The 20,594-nt window shown below is 43.0% G+C and overlaps 2 protein-coding genes and 1 long non-coding RNA gene across 5 annotated transcripts; 1 reads left to right on the top strand and 2 right to left on the bottom strand.

Moving 5' to 3' along the window:
* Positions 1–6,643: 6,643 nt before the first annotated feature.
* On the bottom strand, positions 6,644–8,266 carry LOC147636469 (uncharacterized). Its single transcript, XR_015266410.1, has 2 exons — positions 7,100–8,266; positions 6,644–7,020 (listed from the first exon to the last, which is right to left on the bottom strand). It is a non-coding gene; the product is annotated as an uncharacterized LOC147636469 (long non-coding RNA).
* Positions 8,267–9,711: 1,445 nt separating this feature from the next.
* LOC147636468 (uncharacterized) lies at positions 9,712–10,796 on the bottom strand. Its single transcript, XM_086801154.1, has 2 exons — positions 9,915–10,796; positions 9,712–9,797 (listed from the first exon to the last, which is right to left on the bottom strand). The coding sequence occupies exon 1, from the start codon at positions 10,556–10,558 to the stop codon at positions 9,983–9,985; it is 576 nt and encodes a 191-aa protein (XP_086657280.1). The 5' UTR covers positions 10,559–10,796; the 3' UTR covers positions 9,712–9,797; positions 9,915–9,982.
* Positions 10,797–16,906: 6,110 nt separating this feature from the next.
* Positions 16,907–19,831, top strand: LOC147636467 (uncharacterized). 3 transcript variants are annotated; one of them, XM_086801909.1, is made up of 3 exons: positions 16,907–17,541; positions 17,650–18,789; positions 18,886–19,831. In XM_086801909.1, exons 1-3 carry the CDS (start codon positions 17,008–17,010, stop codon positions 19,291–19,293), a joined length of 2,082 nt encoding a protein of 693 aa, XP_086658035.1. In that variant the 5' UTR covers positions 16,907–17,007; the 3' UTR covers positions 19,294–19,831. The 3 variants fall into 3 exon arrangements, with proteins under 3 accessions (XP_086658035.1, XP_086658034.1, XP_086658036.1); XM_086801908.1 differs by having other exon boundaries at positions 16,907–18,789; XM_086801910.1 differs by having other exon boundaries at positions 16,907–18,789; positions 18,870–18,888.
* The last annotated feature ends 763 nt before the right edge of the window (positions 19,832–20,594 follow it).

Genomic DNA, 20,594 nt, shown 5'->3' with positions numbered 1-20,594 from the left:
ATGAACCTGGGTGGATGTGTGGAGGAAGGTCCAATCTATAAGGCGAGATCACTCATCTTTTCTACTACCTTGAATGAGATGTCATATCTCCATGCTAGTCGGTCCATTATCTCAAAGGGTAGGTTAAAATAACATGGATCCATATTTAAAATTTTCTTCACTAAGTAGATAGCATGTGGCCACTTCCTATTGGCATACTTCTTGTATCTAGCTTGGTCTTTCTCTATATTCTTCCTTGTTGCCTCAAGTCTTTCCTTCCACGTCCCTAGGAAAACACCTCCTGTCGATGCAACCAGTGAGGCAAGTTCTCCAAGAGAAAAGGGATGATACCCATAGCTCAACTCAAAAGGTAAAAATCCCGTGGAACTATGCCTTTGACTATTGCCATGCAATCACATCTATAAGAGGGTCCATGATAAACTCCAGTTGTATTATTGCACCCATGGTTACATTTACCAAGCTTGGAACAGTTGTTACATCCACAAAGTTTTTTTGAAATATATAGCTTAAATTTGAGATATGCTCCAACAAGTCTGTAAGAAAATGCAAGCTGTATATAAACTCAAACTAAGATACCCTCTCATGTGGAGAGAAGGACGTTTAGCCCTCAAAAATTCCAGAAGTAGCTCAAGGACTTCGCATATACTCAAAATCACTTTATGTCTACTTAACCATTGAACCTTGTGAATGTTTTGATGTGCTATGTAGGACAATCAAATTCCTCCTCCAGCTTAGTCAATTTGACCATTCGTGTTGTTAAGCTCTTCTTCAATAGTGTCCCAACTTCATTTAAAATTGAGTCAATCTTTTAAGCATAGTCACTTTGTTGCAATGTATCTTATGCACATAAGTGGGTCCGATGTGCAACACAATGAATAGAAGTCATAAATGGATTTGACTTCTTCAAGAGTCTAGCAAGATCTTTCTCTTTAGCAACCATAACAGAGGCACCATCTGAACCAAAACTCACCATTTTTTACTCATCAATCTCATGGCATTTTAAGAAGTACTTAAGAATTGTATGCAAACCCTTTGCTAACTTATCTTGCACCTCCGCTAAGCCCAAGAATGAAACATGTGGCTCATGCATCCATATGTAGCTCCCATATATGATGAGGTGTTCCACTACAGATACATCAGTTGACTCGTCCACATAAATCCCAAAGAAACGGGATTGCTTCAATTTGTTTGACTAGCTGATACAATTAGCTATGAATGCAATAAATAGAGCTGCAACTTTATCATTGTTATAAAGATGTGTAGGCACATGTTCCATCCCACAACATCGCAACACATCTAACAAGGGAGGAAATTTCAAATATGCCATGTCATGCTTTGCAAGAAAATAAGCAGCTCTGAACACATTCAAGACACTTGCATCTACATTTTCATGTTACCTTCTTATCCCTTCATGTAATGCTCTTACGGTCCATGGCCTTGGGAGTATGCAGCAAACTTAAGCCCTTTTGACTCAACGTGCTGCTTAATTGCACTGAGCTGAATATTTATTGATCTTGTTGTGCCACATTCACTCTTGCAATTTTTTTGTTGTTGGCAAATAGTACAACAAATTCTTCCTTGTTTCCTATCAAAACATGCCCATTCAAATGTGATTGCCCAAGCATCAAGCCAACTTCTCCTTGTGCTATTTTTCTCAACCACTTTTGCATCTGATGAATCACCATCTATTGAATCTTCGTCAACATTAGAAGCACCTATAGCACATTGCCTATGCTTCTTTTCACGTGGTGTGGGGGGATTAGAAACCTTGGAGATGCCCGGAAGGGACAACAAAGTTCTTTGACTTGTAGCCATCTAATTATTCACACCCACATGAATGTGAACATGAGCATGCCTTAAAGTTTCATGTGTCTAAAGAAATTCAATGCTACTCCACTAAACATCCTGTACGATAATTAAAAAACACTAAACGAGTAACTCCTGTTACCAAAAAAACCCATTAGGAATTTTTTGGACCCAAAAAGGTCCTCCCTAAGGATTCCTAATTTTAAGGGATTAGAGCTTTAAAAGTTGGGCTTAAGGGAGACAAAGGCTATGATGACCCCTATTTTTTGCCTTGCCACATCAGCCATACCCCCCTAGTTTCACTTTTTAAAGGGAATATTCTCATACTCTCTCTCTCTTACTTTTTGACTTTTCTCATACTTTCCCTCTTACTTTTTGAAATTTTTATCTTCACTCTCTACAAATTGAATCTTTCTTGTCAGTTTGAAATCTCCTTTCTCATTAACTCCCACCATATCTCCCTTCCACATCAGCAAAACATTCTCGTATTTAGGTGGGTCCCAAAAAGTATTTTTTTATTTTTTATTTTTTTACATTTTGAGGTGGAAAAAACACCACCCAACCAATATGTATGATAAAAATAATAATGTCCCTCCAAAAAGCTTGTAATTCAAGGGTCATGTTAGAAGCCTGTCAGGAGCCAGTACATCCATAACTAACTATCAGGTCCCCACAACCCCATAAACATAACTAACTGTCAAGAACCACTACATCCATGAGATCCCGAAATTGTGGGGACCCCAAAAAGTATTATTTTTTAATTTTTCTCATAAATGTAATTTATTGATGAAAACTCCATGTTAGTATATTTGTATATCAAAAATATCATTTTCTACTTAGAAAAACGGATTTGTGTTAAACCTGCAAAAAATAGCAAAGTTTTAACAATCTCTCTCACTCACTCCCCCTCTCTCTCTCTCTCTCTCTCTCTCTCTCTCTCTCTCTCTCTCCCCCTATGAGGATCTCTCTGCTTTAGCTTCTTCCTCTGCTTAGCTATGGAGCCTTTACAAGCTGTGTGTGTAGTCCCTTGTGAAGCTAGAAAACGGAAGGTTGATTTATACATTTGTATTCCTGAAGAGTATGGCAGCTCTAAAAAAACCCATCCTACTAATGCACAATCTGTCCAAGCTCGTAGGATAGCTAAGGAGAAAAATGGGGTTGTTGATGGGCATCTCTATCCAGTTGACCCTCCATTAAGAGCAAACCCTCCTTTTCGCAATTTATCATTTTTTATGCAATTTGTTTGGTGAAGGAGAGCTTGGCTTGTTAGGATACTGCAGAAGATTGACTACAAGTGGAGCTTGGCAAACCCATATTCTCCATGTGGAGTACCCAAGGGATGGAGAAATCACATTATAAAGCAAGAGGGGTTTATTTCAAAAATACAAGACATGGAAGTGGAGCTTCTGCAGGAGGAACACGTACAAACTATCTACAAGAGATGTTCAATTGGTTTTATCGCACAACCTTTGGAAGGGTATTGGTTAGGGAGCAGGCCCAACAATCTAAACTTGCGCAAGAGGCACGCAAGGCTGCAAAAAGTCATGCTCGGCTTTAATGGTTGCAGACCAATGCTCCCCATAGGCATGGTGCTTGGCGTGCACGAATGAGGAGACAAGGGAGGCGTTGGGTTGTGCACGCACCAGCATAAATCTAGATGTAATAAGGCGTTGGGTTGTGCATGCACCAGCATAAATCTAGATGTAATAAGACTAAGAAAATAAGTTTAGTTAGATTTTTTTTTTGCCCTTAAAAAAAACTATTAATAGTTCCTTCTCTCACTTCATTTTCATTTTACTTTTTTACAGAGCTTGAGCTCAAGATCTATGTAGACACCCACGTAAGGACACCAACACATCACCACGTTAGCATAGTCGTACATGGATATGGCACACACCAAGAACACCGCACGCGTTACCATGCCTTCACAAAACACAGTGCAAGGCACCCAACGACCACATACTGGCGACACCACGGAAGAGAGTGACCCCTGGATTCTAGGACACGCCCAATGGGATCACCAGAGTCCAACCCTCCTCTCACAGCAACACTAGCGCACACACATGCAGGCCCTTCTAGTGGGAGCAAGCGTGTGAAGAAGACCCCACAATGCAGCCACCCTAGAGATCAAGAGAGAGAGGCTGATGATGAGCAGTTCGACTAGGTTGGTGAAAACATTTCTACATTGCGCAGCACCATAGGTGGCAAGACCCTACTACCAGGACACAGTCCCCTACCTACTCCGGAGGAACTTGATACACAGGTACCATAGCAACAGGAGGAGGAAGATTCAGACTATGAGAGAGACCAAGAGGAGGTTCCTGCAAGTGCGCGCAAGCGTAGAAAGGTCAAGCTCTTCAAGCCAAGGAAGTCCCAATCTCGCCAACGCACTAACACAACACAGAGAGATCCAAGGAGAAGAGAAATCAAGTTTTATCAGAGGAACACTGAGTTGCTGATAAGAAGAGCCCCTTTCGCTCTCGCACAGTGAAGGAGATTCTCCAACGATATAGAACAGAGTTCTGTGTGCAGGGGATTGCCCTTGAAGCATTTCAAGAAGCCTCCGAGGCTTACCTTGTTGGGCTTTTTGAAGACACCAACCTCCTTGCAATACATGCAAAGAGGATTACCATATACATACAACTAGCTTGGCGCATTCGAGAGGCGAGAGAGACACGATCTAGAGATCTTAGATGTTAACATTTTTTTTGAAGCAACTCTTTTGTTTCAAACCCCCAACAAGCCTATCTGGCTTTCATTTGTAACCTTCTGATAATTAAAATTTTAAGTTTCTCTTACAATGTCTTGGTGTCATCATGTTTGTTTAACATGGAGTGTCTATCATGTGCCAGTTTGTCACCCAAGGCATCAGAAATGCTCCTGGAGGACTGAGGAAGCTGTGCCAGAACAGTGCGAATTCGGCCTCTGCAACAACGGCGATGTAGGCTCAAAATTCGCACTGTTCTGGCACTTCTCCCCTAGCCACTCAGGATCATTTCTGATGCATTTATAATTAAGTTGAGCACACTAATTGTGAGAAACAGTAGTTTATAAGATAAAAACACCTTTAATCATGTGTAAAAATATAGTGTTTATCATCCAATGCATCACAATTGCTCCTGGAGGACTGGGGAAGCTATGCCAGAACAGTGCGAATTTAGGCTCTGCAGCGGCCGTGCAGGCTCAAAATTCGCACTGTTCTAGCACTGCTCCCCCAGCCACTCAGGATCATTTCTGATGCATTTATAATGAAGTTGAGCACACTATTTGTGAGAAATAGTAGTTTATAAGATAAAAATACCTTTAATCATGTGTAAAAATATAGTGTTTATCATCCAATGCATCAGAATTGCTCTTGCAAGACTGGGAAAGCTATGCCAGAACAGTGCGAATTTAGGCTCAGCAGCGACGGTGCAGGCTCAAAATTTGCACTGTTCTAGCACTGCTCCCCCCAGCTACTCAGGATCATTTTTGATGCATTTATAATGAAGTTGAGCACACTAATTGTGAGAAATAGTAGTTTATAAGATAAAAACACCTTTAATCATGTGTAAAAAATAAAGTGTTTATCATCCACCAATGCATCAGATTTTCTCCTGGAGGACTGGGAAAGCTATGCCAGAACAGTGCGAATTTAAGCTCTGCAGCAGCGGCGGTGCAGGCTCAAAATTCGCATTGTTATGGCAATGCTTCCCCAGCCACTCAGGATCATTTCTAATGCATTTATAATGAAGTTGAGTACACTAATTGTGAGAAACAATAGTTTATAAGATAAAAATAGCTTTAATCATGTGTAAAATTACATTGTTTGTCATCCAATGCATCAGAATTGCTCCTGGAGGACTGGGGAAGCTATGCCAGAACAGTGCGAATTTGGGCTCTGTACTAGCGACGGTACAGGCTCAAAATTTGCACTGTTTTGGCACTACTCCCCCAGTCAACTCAGGATCATTTCTGATGCATTTATAATAAAGTTGAGTATACTAATTGTGAGAAACAATAGTTTATAAGATAAAAACAGCTTTAATCATGTGTAAAATTACATTGTTTGTCATCCAATGCATCAGAATTGCTTCTGGAGGACTCGGGAAGCTATGCCAGAACAATGCAAATTTAGGCTATGCAGCGGCGGTGCAGGCTCAAGATTTGCACTGTTCTGGCACTGCTCCCCCAGCCACTCAGGATCATTTGTGATGCATTTATAATGAAGTTGTGATGTATTTATAATGAAGTTGAGTACATTAATTATAAAAACAGTAATTACAAAATAAAAATACCTTTAATCATGTATAAAAATACATTATTTGTCATCTAATGCATCAGCATTACTCCTAGAGTGCTGGGGAAGCTATGCCAGAACAGTGCGAATTTGGGCTGTATAGCAGCGGTGCAGGCTCAAAATTCGCACTGTTCTGGCACTGCTCCCCCAGTCATTTTTGATGCATTTATAATCAAGTTGAGTCCATTGATTATGAGAAATAGTAATTTACAAGATAAAAATAGCTTTAATCATGTGTAAAAATACATTATTTGTCATCCAATGCATCAGAATTGCTCCTGAAGGGTTGGAAAAGCTATGCCAAAACAGTGCGAATTTGGGCTCTACAGCAACGGTGCAGGCTCAAAATTCGCACTGTTCTAGCACTACTCCCCCAGGCTCCCAGGGTCATTTTTGATGCATTCACAAAAACATTGATGGTATAAACTAAAAAAAACAATGATATACTTGATGAAAATAAGTTTACAAAAATTGTATTGTATTCATAATAAGAAGTGATACATCATCTTTACAAAAGCTTTCTTACAATATTGAGCTTCCTTCTCTTGTTATTGGGCAGAGTGTGCTCAAGGAGTGATTAGGCTATTTCTTAAGGATCCTCTATGCCTATGCTTTTGGCTATACCTATACGAGCAAGAAGCTTACCCCTAAATCCAGAACCAAAAACATTGAAGGCAAGGGATTTTTTAATCAGAACTATACATTTGGTGCTCTGTGCCATAGAGGCTACACAGAGCACCTTAGAGAGGGCTTTCAAAAATAAGAGAGTGAAGGCAGATTGAGGGGTGTAGTCCCTGTGGATAATGGCGATGCCATTATCCATCCACAGGAAGTTGACCAAGATAGTGCGCCAACACAGCATCATGTCCATGGACCTTGGCCTGGTCTCTGCTGCCGCCGCCTCTCCCAGCAAATGCGTCAATTTCAACCACCCTCTGCAATCAAAGGAAAAATCAAAATATTTTCCTATACATAATTACAAATGTTTCTAGGTTGTAAAAGGTCGATTATTACCTCTTGCTCAATGTCTTCTTTTGCCAAAGTGCTGGTGGGGGGCGGAGAGGTCAATCGAGGACTCAGCCTCATCCTTTTTTGGTGCTTTCGTCTCCTCCATTACTCCAGCAGAGCAAGGGTATCCTTTTTAGCCTCTAGCTTGTCTTGTAAGGTTGTGAATTCCTCCTCTGGAACTAGGGCTTGCTCCGCGGTCTCAACCACAGTTTCCTTGACCAAAGCAACTGTCTCTGCAATAGATTCTCCAAGGGGTAATATAGCACTATCTAGGTGAGGACCGAGGTTGGACGTATCAAGGTGTCCACCTCACATCGCGTGCATATAATGCCCAAGCGTTCATCCATTCTCAAGCCAGCTGTCTTTTCAAGGTCATGAAGAAATAAGTATTCTTCACCTTCCACCACAATGGTGCTCAAGAGATTGATCTCAAGCTCTGGCAGCACCTTGCTCTCCTCGTATGTGGGGAAGATGGCCCCGCATCTTCTACTACAGTGGGTTGTTCAGCTGCTGCTGCAGATTGTGCACCCTCTGGAAAGTGCTCTGATGCAAGTTGCTCTTCTACACCAGCACTCGTTTCCTACTGCCTTCACTTCCTTGTCATCTCTCAAATACCCTGCCAGCTGCAATGCAAGCATCTCTACCTCCTCATCCGAATCCTCATCGCACTGATGAGGAATGCAAAAGTGGCGAGCCATGAGAGGAACCTAGTTCCTAAATTGCTCTTCCCCAACCTCTTCACCTCCTGTCTTTTGAAGGTACAGTAAGCTCATGCGGGGATGCAGATGTCGATGAAGCGTTTAAGGCGCTGGATGTAGGGGTGGGCATATTGTTGAATGTACTTAAGTAGCTCAACGGGCACCCATCGATCATTGGGGCAATGGGGAAAGGAGATGGAGTGGGGAGCCAAGTATTGCTCCATGTATGCAATCTGCGTCTCATAATGTTGGGACGCAAGGGCGATTCACCTTCTCCCTAGGTCTTCTCACATTACTGGAAAAGGCCATGGTGGTGGTAAGAAAAGAGAAGAAGGGAAAAGAAAAGCTTGTTTTAAAACAGAAGAGTGGAGAGGAGAGAAAGTTCAGGGTTTTCAGTGTAGCAATGGAAAGCTTAAAAGAGGGTTAGAGTTTGAGAATAGGCTTCCTGAACCTAGAGTAGACTAAAGAGGGATAGAGTTTCTGCAGCAATGGAGAGGGAGGGAGCTTGAGAGAGAGAGAGAGAGAGAGAGAGAGGGAGATTGAGAGGGAGGGATGGAGTTTCTGCAGCAATGGAGAGCTTAGAAAAGGGAGGGATGGAGTTTCCACAGCAATGGAGAGCTTAGAAAAGGAAGAAAGAGGGAGAGAGAGCTTGAGACTGAGGGAGCTTGACAAGGAGGGAGAGCTTGAGAGGTATGGAGTTTCTGCAGCAATGGAGAGCTTAGAAGAGGAAGAAAGAGGTTCAAAATGAGCTTTCCAAACCTAGAGTATGTTGGGGGAAAGTTTGGGGGGGAAGTTTGAGAGGGAAAACACACTTTTGGGAAAAAATTAAATTTTTTAATTTTTAGGGTTTTTCATCTGCGCGATTCTAGGTGGGGGGGACCTCTAAGTCTGGGCCCAAGAGGTAGGGGGACAAGAGTAGTAATTAGGCCCCATTAGCAAACCAAAGCCTAGGCCCCCTAGGGTCAAAGAAGTAAAAAATGTGCACCCAGCCCTCTTCCTATTGGTCCATTCCTAATCAAAAGTTAATCCAAGAGGCCCTCTTTGGGTCCAAAAAATTCCTAATGCCATAATCAATTGGGCAACATGTTTTAAGAGGCCAAAAGTGCCCGTGCTACATGCATCACTAAAGCCATCGCTACTTGGACATGCTTCTCATCTATAGCCAGGTAAAACACAAATCTAGTGGCTTGATCAATTTGCTTGCATTTGGAACACGGAACACCTTGACAAGTGGGAAGGAGCATCCATGGCGAAGCCTAATGTGGAGTGATTAACTCATAGTTTATATGGCTTTGGGTTTGTCCAAGTAGCTGACTAGCTTAACTATTGGATATGGATGAGTATAAAAATGAGACTGAATCTTCCTATAACAAAGATATGCACAGTTTGTGAGGAGCATGTTGATATAAATGCAGTTGAGCAGCCTTGTTCAAAAGTGTCACAGGATGTCAAATGTCATATAACAAAAATTGGTAGTGGAGGCTGAAGCTCTGCTTGGAGAATACCTACGATAGCATTATTATTTCAAGGAACTTGTGGGCTTGCAGCTTATTACCCTAGCATCACACCTCCTAAAGCAGAGCATATAAAGCTACAAGCCACCAGATTCTACGACCCATATAATCTCATGCAGACAACTTTAATGACTTAGCCACAATAAATTTTTCCACGTGGTGATAATATGGGCAGTATAATGTCCATGCCCATGTGGAGATTGTGAAATTGTGGAGCCAATCACTAATGTCAAGTGGAAAGTGAAAAGAATAGCCCTTTGTTTAAGGACAATACATATATATATATATACCTTAGTATAAAGAATTGTAAATATTATATACAAAATTCAGAAACCTTTTAAACCCTTTTCAATACTAGATCTAAAAAATGTTTAATTTTCTTTCAAGTCACCAAATTTTATCCCAATTCATATGAAAACCTTCTATTTTTGTTTTTCAAAGCCAATTTCCAAAACTTGCCATTCGCCCGACACTATACCTAGTGTTCATCTGCTGCGAGAAAATACGAACACGCCAAATTTTAGCCAGAATCACTTTAATACAAGTTAAAACAAAGACAAGCATGATCACTCCCTCTAGAATATGCCAGCAGAGGGTACTCTGCCCTACCTGCAGTCAGATGAATCATCGATGAGGAGAAGCGGTGCGCTATATGAAAGAGGTAGTGAAGGGCCACATCAGGATGAAGTTGTGTCAAGAAGCCAGGTGAGCTCAGGAAGGGGATGTTGATGTAAGTCGTCTAGCTCCAAGCCGTTGACATGACGACGGGAGTTGCTTGGGGTGAGGGTATGCAGCATGCTAGCCAAGCTCTCGGGGGGCGGCGGAGGGGGTTCTTTGAAGAGGAGGGTATGCGGAGCATAAGATCGCTTGGAGGGAACGCTGGGGCGAGCACTGGCAGCCGCTAAGGAGGCTAGGTTCTGAATGTCCTTAGGCAAAGAGGGGGGCGGAGAGGGCAGTGAAGGCAAAGAATTAGGGAAATTGAAGGTAGCGTGAGGCCCTCTCAAGCAAAGGACGGCTGCGTCGTAGGCCCTTGCGGCCATCTCTTCGGTGTCATACGACCCGAGCCAAATGCGGGACCTCTTGTTGGGCTCTCTTATCTCCGACACCCACTTGCCCCAGCTACGCTTCCGCACCCCTTTACACCTGCTGCAGCTACCCCCTTTGCTGCCCTTGGCCGCGATTACAGAAGAAGAAGAAGACGCAGAGGGCCTAGGACTCTCTGCCGAGATCTGACGGTAAAGAGTAGCTACCATTTTTGCCACGCACGCAGGGAAGGAACGCAGGAATTGTTGCAAACAAGCAAGGATCGAAGGAAGGTAATACAGTACTCTCCTATCTGCAAACGAATTGAGTTTACCAGCAAAGTTGAGACTTCAGCAGCGTGGCTGGCGTTCTTCTTTCAGCTCACTGAGTGTTTCAGACCTTCATAGATTATGGATGACCTACAGTCAATCAATCAATCACGGGCCTTAATATGAAGAATGCGGTTGTTCACACAGGTGACAGAAACCCCGAGCGCATTATGAGCAATCCAAGTGCCACGTTCCAGCCTTTGGGCGCACATGGTTCGCGATGGAGATGCTTGCCGAAAGTTCCAGAAAGTCAAACATGACGTAGGCCTTTTACAACCCTTTTACAAATTTCTCTACTCTTGCTTCTTATTTTTATCTTATCTTATTTTTTATTAAACACAACTTGCTCCCTCTCCACCTGGCCAAAGGAGAGGGAGAAAAGGGGTTGCTTCTCTTCTTATCTTACTCTTACTAAACACAACTTTCTCCTACTTGGCCAAAGGAACTAGTCACTTGATGCCATAATCCCCATGTTTTAGCCAGTCTCATCAATCGCCAAACTGCCAACGGGAGCTGCTGTTTTTTGCGAATTCATCGGCGCTTCATTTTTGGAGGAAAATCGAGATCTATGCTCACACAGAAGGAATTGGTCTAATTCCTCTTGGCCCTGATCCGATACCCTTGTCAGATTTGTCAGAAGGGGTTTTCAAGGGTGCTCCACATGCTGGTGATGTCAAATTTGTGAAATTCCTCAAGGAGAAGTGGCATCAAGCTCTACATCAAATCTGCAAGTGACTTTGGTAAAACAGAGATTAAGCATTCAATGTTTGGTCAAATCTTTTGTTTCTTGGCTTGATCCTCTACTACACTAACTGATATTGATGTCTTTGAAAGGATTTGAGCTCATTTTAACTCTAAGGCACCAGATCTGGCCTCCCTGCACACTCATCTATGTATCTCCTCTATAGCATAACAATGCATCTATGTATCTCCTCTATGGCATAACAATGTAGACATTATGCTAAAAGGGGCCAAGGAGGAGGGAGGATTTTTGGGGATTTTTGGAATTTGAATTTGAAATGATGATACTCAAATTGTGAAGGTATTTTTTGTCACATTTGGAAAATTACTTTTTGTTGTACTGTTGTATGCACGTGCTTTTTTGCCCCTTCTTTTACATGTTTGCTACACATCTATAGGTAAATCTGCTTTCTTGCCCTTTCTTTTACATGTTTGCTACACAGCTATAGGTGTAAATCTTATTTATTATTTTGTGTTCCTTTTTTATTTGATCTTTGCAAGGAAGGTGAGGGATGAAGAGCTAAGGACTAAAAACCAAAAAGAAATTGAAGGATTTATAAGCCAAGGTAGAAGAGGACTGCATGGTAAGGGGCAACCAAGGTTTCTAGCGAGAGTTATGGCTAAGGCTATTATGGCGTGTTTGTTGAAATCATTGTTTGTTGTCCCTGAGAGAGAGAGAGAGAGAGAGAGAGAGAGAGAGAGAAGCGTGAACTGTGGTAGTTGGCTGAACATAGTTGCATCATTCAATTCCATGAATATATTATAAATGCCTAGGCCTTCAAAGTTCACATGATTCAGGATTGCTTTTTGCCCAATTTAAAAATTTGATGGCCAAAGAAGCCCTTTACAAAAAAGTTCTCCTACATCCTTTCTCTTAATTACATCAAATTTTGGAACCAACAAACCACTCCAAACATTCAGAGATCTTCTAATTCACTGTTGAGTAACATGCAAATGAGGTCCCATTTCTCAGCTTAAGTATGCCCATTTATTTTCTTAATCCCCTCAGTTGTGGCTAGTTAAGAAATGTCTTTTTCAGCTTAATTTTATCGTCAATCCTCAGTTACCCAAGCATTCACGTTGCCAATAGGTCTAATTTTATCACCAGTAATTTCTTCTTAATGCTTTATTTCGTCACATAGAGGGGTGCATGCCTAGCAGAGAGAGAGAGAGAGAGAGAGAGAGAGAGAGAGAGAGAGAGGGGAGGGGGCAAACAACAATTATCATTAACAAAAAAGTAACACAAAATAATAAATAAGATTTACCTATAGCTGTGTAGCAAACATGTAAAAGAAGGGGCAAAAAAGTAGATTTACCTATGACTGTGTAGCATGTAAAAGAAGGGGCAAAAAAGTAGATTTACCTATAACTGTGTGTAGCAGACGTGTAAAAAAAAGGGGCAAAAAAGTACGTGCATACAATAATACAATAAAAAGTACTTTTCCAAATGTGATAAAAAGTACCTTCATAATTTGAGCATCATCATTTCAAATTCAAATTCAAATTCCAAAAATCCCCCCTCCTTAGCCCTTTTTATCCCTCTCCTTTGGCCAAGTAGGAGCAAGTTGTGTTTAATAAAAATAAGATAAGATAAAGATAAGAATAGAATTAAGGTATAACATAACATAAGATAAGAAGCACGAGTATAGATATTTGTAAGAGGGTTATGTCATGTTTTACTATCTGGAACTTTCGGCAAACATCTCGATCAGAACCATGTGCGCCCTAAGGCTACGTGGCACTTGGATTGCTCATATAATGTGTTCGGGCCCCGGGGTTTTACAGCCTTCTGTCACCTGTGTGAACATTCTTCATATTAAAGCCCGTGATTGATTGATTGATTGTAGCTCATCCATAATATTTTTGTTTGTGTTGTATATTCACTTTTTGTTTGTGTTGTATTAATTAATGCCCTCTATGTGCGGCCATTAATTAATAAACCTTACATGATTAAGGTTAAAGGAAGGCTCAGCCTCCTCCCTTCTCCTCATCGTGGAGAGTGAACTCAACCCCCCCTTGTCACCTGTGCTCCTCCTATGTGCCTTCCCCTGTCACCCTTTGCCCGTCCTATGCACCTCTGCCCATTAGGCTCTGCCAACATCGCCTAGGAGTGTTCAACTTTGATCTCTCTGAATACTGCTCCCCCATATCCATAACCTTCACATGACAATCAAGGAGCTAGATATCCCATCGGACAAGATCCAATTGTAGCCACTTCCAAAATCTTATCTTTCACGATGAGAGCAACACACCACGAGTCATCCTCTGATGAGATAGGGCGTCCCATTGACCTCTGTCCTTAGACCAAGGTTGCTCCTGAAAGAAGCACAACGGTACCCTCTGCCCATCAGGCTCTACCAACATCGCATGGGAGTGTTTGTAGCAAGTGTACAACTACATGCCCCACCTTCATCTTTGCTCCATGCCCCACCGGGATTTGCTCTGGTGGGGCATTTGCTCTGCTAAAGGAGAGATATACAAACTGCATGGGTCCTCACAAATACCAACAGAAGAGCGATGGAAAGCATGGCTGCCACGTATAAGTACACCAAAAAAGAAATAACCAAAATCAACTCTTTCTAATTATGTCTTAAAGAAAAGCTCATAAAACCTGAGCTATCAGCCTTAATGCACCTTAGAAAAAAAAAACTTCCTCTTCCTTGGTTCACAAGCCCAAACTAATTAATTAATGAGAAAAAAACATTTTGGGTGCTTATTCTATGAAGGTCTGAAACACGGAGCTTGTCTCAGTGAGCTGAAAGAAGAACGCTAGCCACGCTGAAGTCTCAACTTTGCCGGTAAACTCAATGCGTTTGCAGATAGGAGAGTACTGTAGTACCTTCCTTCGATCCTTGCTTGTTTGCAACAATTCCTGCGTTCCTTCCCTCCTCTGTCGCGTGCGTGGCAAAAATGGTAGCTACTCTTTACCGTCAGATCTCGGCAGAGAGTCCTAGGCCCTCTGCGTCTTCTTCTTCTTCTTCTACAATCGCGGCCAAGGGCAGCAAAGGGGGTAGTAGCAGGTGTAAAGGGGTGCGGAAGCGTAGCTGGGGCAAGTGGGTGTCGGAGATAAGAGAGCCCAACAAGAGGTCCCGCATTTGGCTCGGGTCGTATGACACCGAAGAGATGGCCGCTAGGGCCTACGACGCAGCCGTCCTTTGCTTGAGAGGGCCTCACGCTACCTTCAATTTCCCTAATTCTTTGCCTTCACTGCCCTCTCCGCCCCCCTCTTTGCCTAGGCCCTAAGGACATTCAGAACCTAGCCTCCTTAGCGGCTGCCAGTGCTCGCCCCAGTGTTCCCTCCAAGCGATCTTATGCTCCGCATACCCTCCTCTTCAAAGAACCCCGAGAGCTTGGGTAGCATGCATACCCTCAGCCCAAGCAACTCCCGTCGTCATGTCAACGGCTTGGAGCTAGACGACTTACATCAACATCCCCTTCCTGAGCTCACCTGGCTTCTTGACACAACTTCATCCTGATGTGGCCCTTCACTACCTCTTTCATATAGCGCACCGCTTCTCCTTCATCGATGATTCATCTGACTGCAAGTAGGGCAGAGTACCCTCCACTGGTATGTATACCAGAGGGAGTGATGTTGGTCTTTGTTTTAACTTGTATTAAAGTGTTTCTGGCTAAAATTGGTGTGTTCGCAGCAGATGAACACGGCGCCCCGCGGCCCAATGTTTACAAAAAATCGAGGTTTTGTGTCGGGCGAATGGCAAATTTTGGAAAGAAAAATAAAAATAAAAAGTTTTCATGAATTGCTAGTGTCTCGGGCATAAAATTTGGTTACTTCAAAGAAGATTAAACATTTTTTAGATCTAGTATTGAAAGGGTTTATGAATTATATATATAATATTTACAAATTTTTATACTAAGGTATGATGTAGTATTAAAGGGTTTAAAAGGTTTTTGAATTTTATAAAATTGCTGCTAAAAAGAAAAACAAAAATTCCACCCAAAAGGCTCTTCCCTTACCTGCTCCATGTGGACAGCTTGGGATGATTATAGGAACCTTATCTCTATTAAACCAAAGTTCAGATTTTTAGCCAGCTGTCTTTGCTTTGAATCCATTTGGTTTGGTCTTCAATTCCCTGTAGAAAAAAACCTCTGGATTAAAGCACATAAACTTTTTAAGGTAGGTATACACACTTGGAAGGATATTTGGTCCACGCAGGGCTGGACTCTAGAGTTAGCTAACAATCTTTCATCCAGTTGCAGGAATCTGTTTTACACTCTTCCCCTCCTCCATAGTAGCAATGCTTTTCTTGTTGCTAAACTTAATGAAAAATGGAAGATTAACTGGAGCATTAACCAATGGACCTACAGATTTAAGGTAATTTGGGCACTTTCACGAAGCATGAAGAAATCAGCTTGCCGCCTTTGGTTGATTGCTCATCAGGCTGTTTAGATTGGTTTGAGAGCTCTGCAAATAGGGAAGGGAAGTGGAATGTGTCTCAGATGCAATTCCAACCCGGAATCTATCCAACATCTTTTCTTTGGTTGTCCCCATAATCAGAAGTATCTAAAAATTCTGCATGAATGTTTTTATTTGATTCACCCTAATAAATATAATGAAAATGAAATTTTGTTGGGAGAGTGCCTCTATCTTGATCCTTTGCTTTGGCATAATATAAGAGGTGCTATGCTGAATTGTATTTGGAAGCAAAGAAATGATGCTGTGTTTGCAGGAAGGAGTACCAGTCATAAATCTGAGTTTATGGCTGAGATGAGGAAATTTGCTTTGCAGGACACAAGAAGAATTAAGGACACTTTGGAGAAGGGAAGGACCATGCTGCAGTTTATGCAAGATCACAGGTGGCAAACCTGGTAGTCAAGGATTGAAAGGATCTACTCTTCAACCAGATCTCATATGATGCAAGGAATCCTTGCTGTTGCCACTCGAGAAGCGGAATGAATCTCAGCTCTTTTGGGTCTTATGTAGTATTCTGTGATCCTATGGGTTTTCTTGGTTACAGAAGGCTCCCTATTGGAAGTTTTTTATGTAATAGGCCTACTTTAGGCTCCCCCATAGAGTTGTACTATACTTCACCTTTTTTATATAATTTTCCTGTTTTTTTCTTAAAAAAAAAGCCTGTCGGTGAAATTCCTTTTAAAGGCATGATTGATTTTACATTGATAAAAGTTTCGGGTGACCCTTCAAAATGAGCCCTGGTTCCTTGACCTTTAAATTTGCAATTTGCAAATTTCTATCAGAGAAAATTCATGGCGCTGTACATCAATCATGGCACGTCAACTAAAAGCTGACTGCCCAAAACCACCCGCAAACTTGTTGCCAAAGGCAACAAGACCATCTCGGCTACTACGAATCGACTCGCAAAAAGGTCCCAAAAGCTGAGTGCGCAAAAGGCGCTGTGTACAAATGATCGTCGCTGCGTCCACATCGTTGAAGTTGAACCAATGCACAGCAGGAAGAAGAAGGCTGAAGCCTTTTGAATACCTCTCACGACCGAGTCCTTTCTAATCAGTCTCTCTCTCTCTCTCTCTCTCTCTCTCTCTCTCTCTCTGTGGCAACTTGATATCGGGTGCCACGTATTCAAGCAGCCCGATATCGATCATTTCCCCTCTCTGTGTAAGCAGGGGCAGAGTCCATGTCTGTGGTTTACCCTATACGAGTTATTGATGTGGAGCAGACCACTGGCAGCTCTAATGGGAGCATCATCTTCCACAAGCCCACAAGCTGGGACTTTCACACCATATCGCATACATGGAGTAAAGGTGTGCAGTCGTGGTCCAACACGATTGGCACTATGTTATTGCCATCTGCATCGCCTGGCAACGAAGAACACAGTAGCGAGAGCTATGAGGATCTGTTTCAAAGGGAGGATTTCAGCAGCCACCAATGCTATGGTCCTTTCATAGAGTTCTTGCTGCTGCTGAAGGCAGATGGTGTGAGGTACGTGTGGCTGGATGCTCTGTGCATAAACCAGGCAAGCGAGACGGGAGAGAAAAGCCAAGAGCTCCGCAATATGGGCAGCTATTACGCCAAGAGCGCTGGCTGCTATGTCTGCGCGCATGGGTTTGGCGAGGGGTATCAGACCTGGAAGAGCAGGGCAATGCCAGGCATGGGTGGGCGTGGAGGCGATGTCAACGAGAAGGTGCTGCTGCCGCGCTGGTTCAGCAGAGTATGGACGTTTCAAGAGTCGCTTCTCCCTCCCAGACTCATCTTCATCTTCCACCTTTCTCAGCTCCTCAAGAAAACCATTAACTCACTCATTACTGATGTGCTGCAGGAGGGGGTACATGGGCCCTGTAAGTGTGTGCTGAGCGGAGGCTTGCCGCTTCCATCTCCTACCTCCCTCATCACATATTGGAATGAAGACAAGTACATAGTAGAGGAGCCTGTTCTGTCCCCCAATTCGGATCCCTACGAGATGGGAGAGCGGGTCGAGATTATCTGCGCAAGCAGCAGTTCCGCCTGCTCACGATGCAGGGGGTATCCCCTCATCCGCAAACCCAGCAAAGACCAGTTGCAAGCACTGCTCCTGCAGCTGCCAAAGAGGACTTTGCATCTGCTAGATGAATCAAATGAGTCCCCACCGCCCGGGACTCGAATGATAAACTCAGATCTCTATTTTATAGAAAGGGAATGCATTGTGGATTTTATGGTTATGGCTCTTGAGCAGCAGAGAAAGGTCATGTCTCCGAGAAGCGAACCAGCAGATTCTCCTACAATGGATAACACGGAGGACGAGGAATGGAAACTCTTGAGGTTAAAGACGATAATGGAGCAGCTGAGAAGAAAATCTACCGGTGGGCAGGAGGAGAACACCATTACTGCACTAGAAACTGGAATGTGCGTGTGTGAGCCAGTACAAGTGGTCCTGGAGGTAGCAAGGCGAGACTGTACACGGGAAGAAGATAGGATCTTGTCGATTCTAGGCCTATTAGGAATGGAGAGAGTGGTGCAATTGAGGGCAGGAAAGAGCCTGGAGGCGCAGCTGCTGGACATGGCGCAACAGCTCATCAGAAGCGGAAACGAGACGACGCTGATGAAACTATGCATAGCGCAATTCGTAGGCAGCTCTGCGGAGGGGATGTCATGGGCTCCATCTCTGAAGCAGGGCTTTCATCTCACAGGCGAGCAGGTAGCTCTGGCTGGACACGAGGAGCACCGGCAGCTAAAGTGGCGCGAGAGGCGTCGGCTGAAGCGATTGCTTGCACTGCAGGAGGAGGTGGAGTGGGGAAGCGAGAGGGCGGTGGCGGAGCAGGGCCATGTGATGAGGTACTTTGTAGGGCGCTTGAGGGTGGAGAGTGTGCAGGAGGATGGAACGCTTGGGCTGTCTGAGGTGAAGGTGCTATGGGACTGTCGCTTCGTTCGCGATGAACAGGATGCCAACGTCTTCCATCTCCGAGTCTTCGACGACACCCGAGTAAATGTTTTATTTTTCCTAGTTTGCACTTTTTCTACATATGTTCATTTTTTTTTTTCGCAATGGCTAACACGCTCTAGTGATTTTTCTATACAGGGCAATATGGTGCGAGCAACCTACACATTCCAAGCCTACTTTTCTGCTGTTGCCTGCCTCCTCCACAGAGTGGCCTTCGTTGGTGCAGGTCAACCGGCCGACGAGTTTAACATCCTCACCCATCAGAGCGTTGTGCGCCTCAACGGCCATGATCTTGAAACCCGCCTCACCCACTTCCGCGTGCATCTCCTACTGCTCGGACATATCGTCTTACCTGGCGACGCTGTACATGAGGTCATTATGGTTTGCGTTGGAAGTCGCTGGCAACCTTTGCACAAGGTCGGAGTTGCTTGGCTTATCCCAAGCCTCCAGCAAGTGTTCAAGTCTCTTCCACATTCCAAGTGTAGTGTGGGTGGATTCCCCGATTACATGGAGAGATTTGTGTTGTCACAACCAGGGGATCAATAGTAAGTTCTCCTTCTACTCCAAACTTCAAGACTCATAGTAAGTACGTTTGAACTTCAAGACTAATAATAAGTGTTTATTGCTCTGGCGGCTTCCACTGTAGTATGTCTATAGTTCTTTAGTTGCTTTATCACTAGTACTAGGAGGCACCCACATAGAATTATGTGAGCTGGCCCATTCATCTTCCCAGCTTCCAAGGCCTCCATTCACACTAGGAGGAGGTCATGCTTACATGCATATTGACTTATGGCCGAGGTTTAAACAAAAAGCTTCCAACCTCATAGGTTGCCCATTTCTCTTTGTTTTCTTTCATTCATAGAATGCTTCAATTCTTGACTCTCCCCTAGTAATGTGAATTGTATCCCCAATAGCCAACTTCATGGCTTGTGTTTCCAGTGTCCACCGAAACATCACGACAAAAAGCATGCATCGGCTACTGCCTAACTAGTATTAATGGGGCCTAAGGTACTATACTTCTAAGGCTAGGGTCTAGCCATGTGTACATATGTATATGCATACATTTGCTATAAATATTGCTTTCTATGCCTGGGTCTTGAATTCTTAGAGCTTTATCTTTTGATGTAGCTTGCTAGGCCATGGCCATGGTTGCATGAGAGTGTTTGAATCCAATTTTTTCTTTTGGGTGACCCTCCCAAGTCATTTAAATCTTGGCTTGCCAAGGCTTGTGCATTATGGATCCTATTCCAAAGCTTGACTTTCGATCTCAAGATACATTGATACATAGTTGATGCAAAGAGAAGCATATCCTTTTTGAGCATTGGCAAGCTCCAAAGAAATGACAAATATAGGGATGGCATATCTCATGATCCTAATTTATGTATACCTTCTTTTGTTTTCGTTCATCCCCTAAAAATATGGAAGACATGATAATGTTAAAAGTATGGCATCAGGCATTCTATTCTATTGGTGAAATACCTACAAGTTGAGGGGATGAGGCATTCTATTCTATTGGTGAGATGTTGAGGGGATGTATCATGTTACATTATGATTTGATCATATTGTAGGTTATGAGCTTGCTAATAAAATGAATGGTTTATTTGAAGTCATGTTGAGGAACATCTTTGCTTATCCATATGTTGTAGTGGAAACCTATGAAGGTTATAAAAGAGTCCCTGCAACATACTATTTGAATCAAGGTGAAATATTTTATTCACATGGGATATATAGGATTTAAGATAAGGGTAACTTTCTTTTCATTCCTATTAAAGGTTTCTTAATTTGCTTCTCCTCTTGATGCCCCTACGAACTGAAAAAATTGAATCCTTTGGAAGGATGTCTAACTT

This window comes from Cibotium barometz, chromosome 8 (assembly GCF_041138505.1).
Source record: "Cibotium barometz isolate CiBa-2024 chromosome 8, ASM4113850v1, whole genome shotgun sequence".
NCBI classification, from domain to species: domain Eukaryota; kingdom Viridiplantae; phylum Streptophyta; class Polypodiopsida; order Cyatheales; family Cibotiaceae; genus Cibotium; species Cibotium barometz.
This window is presented reverse-complemented; position numbering and strand designations above follow the sequence as displayed.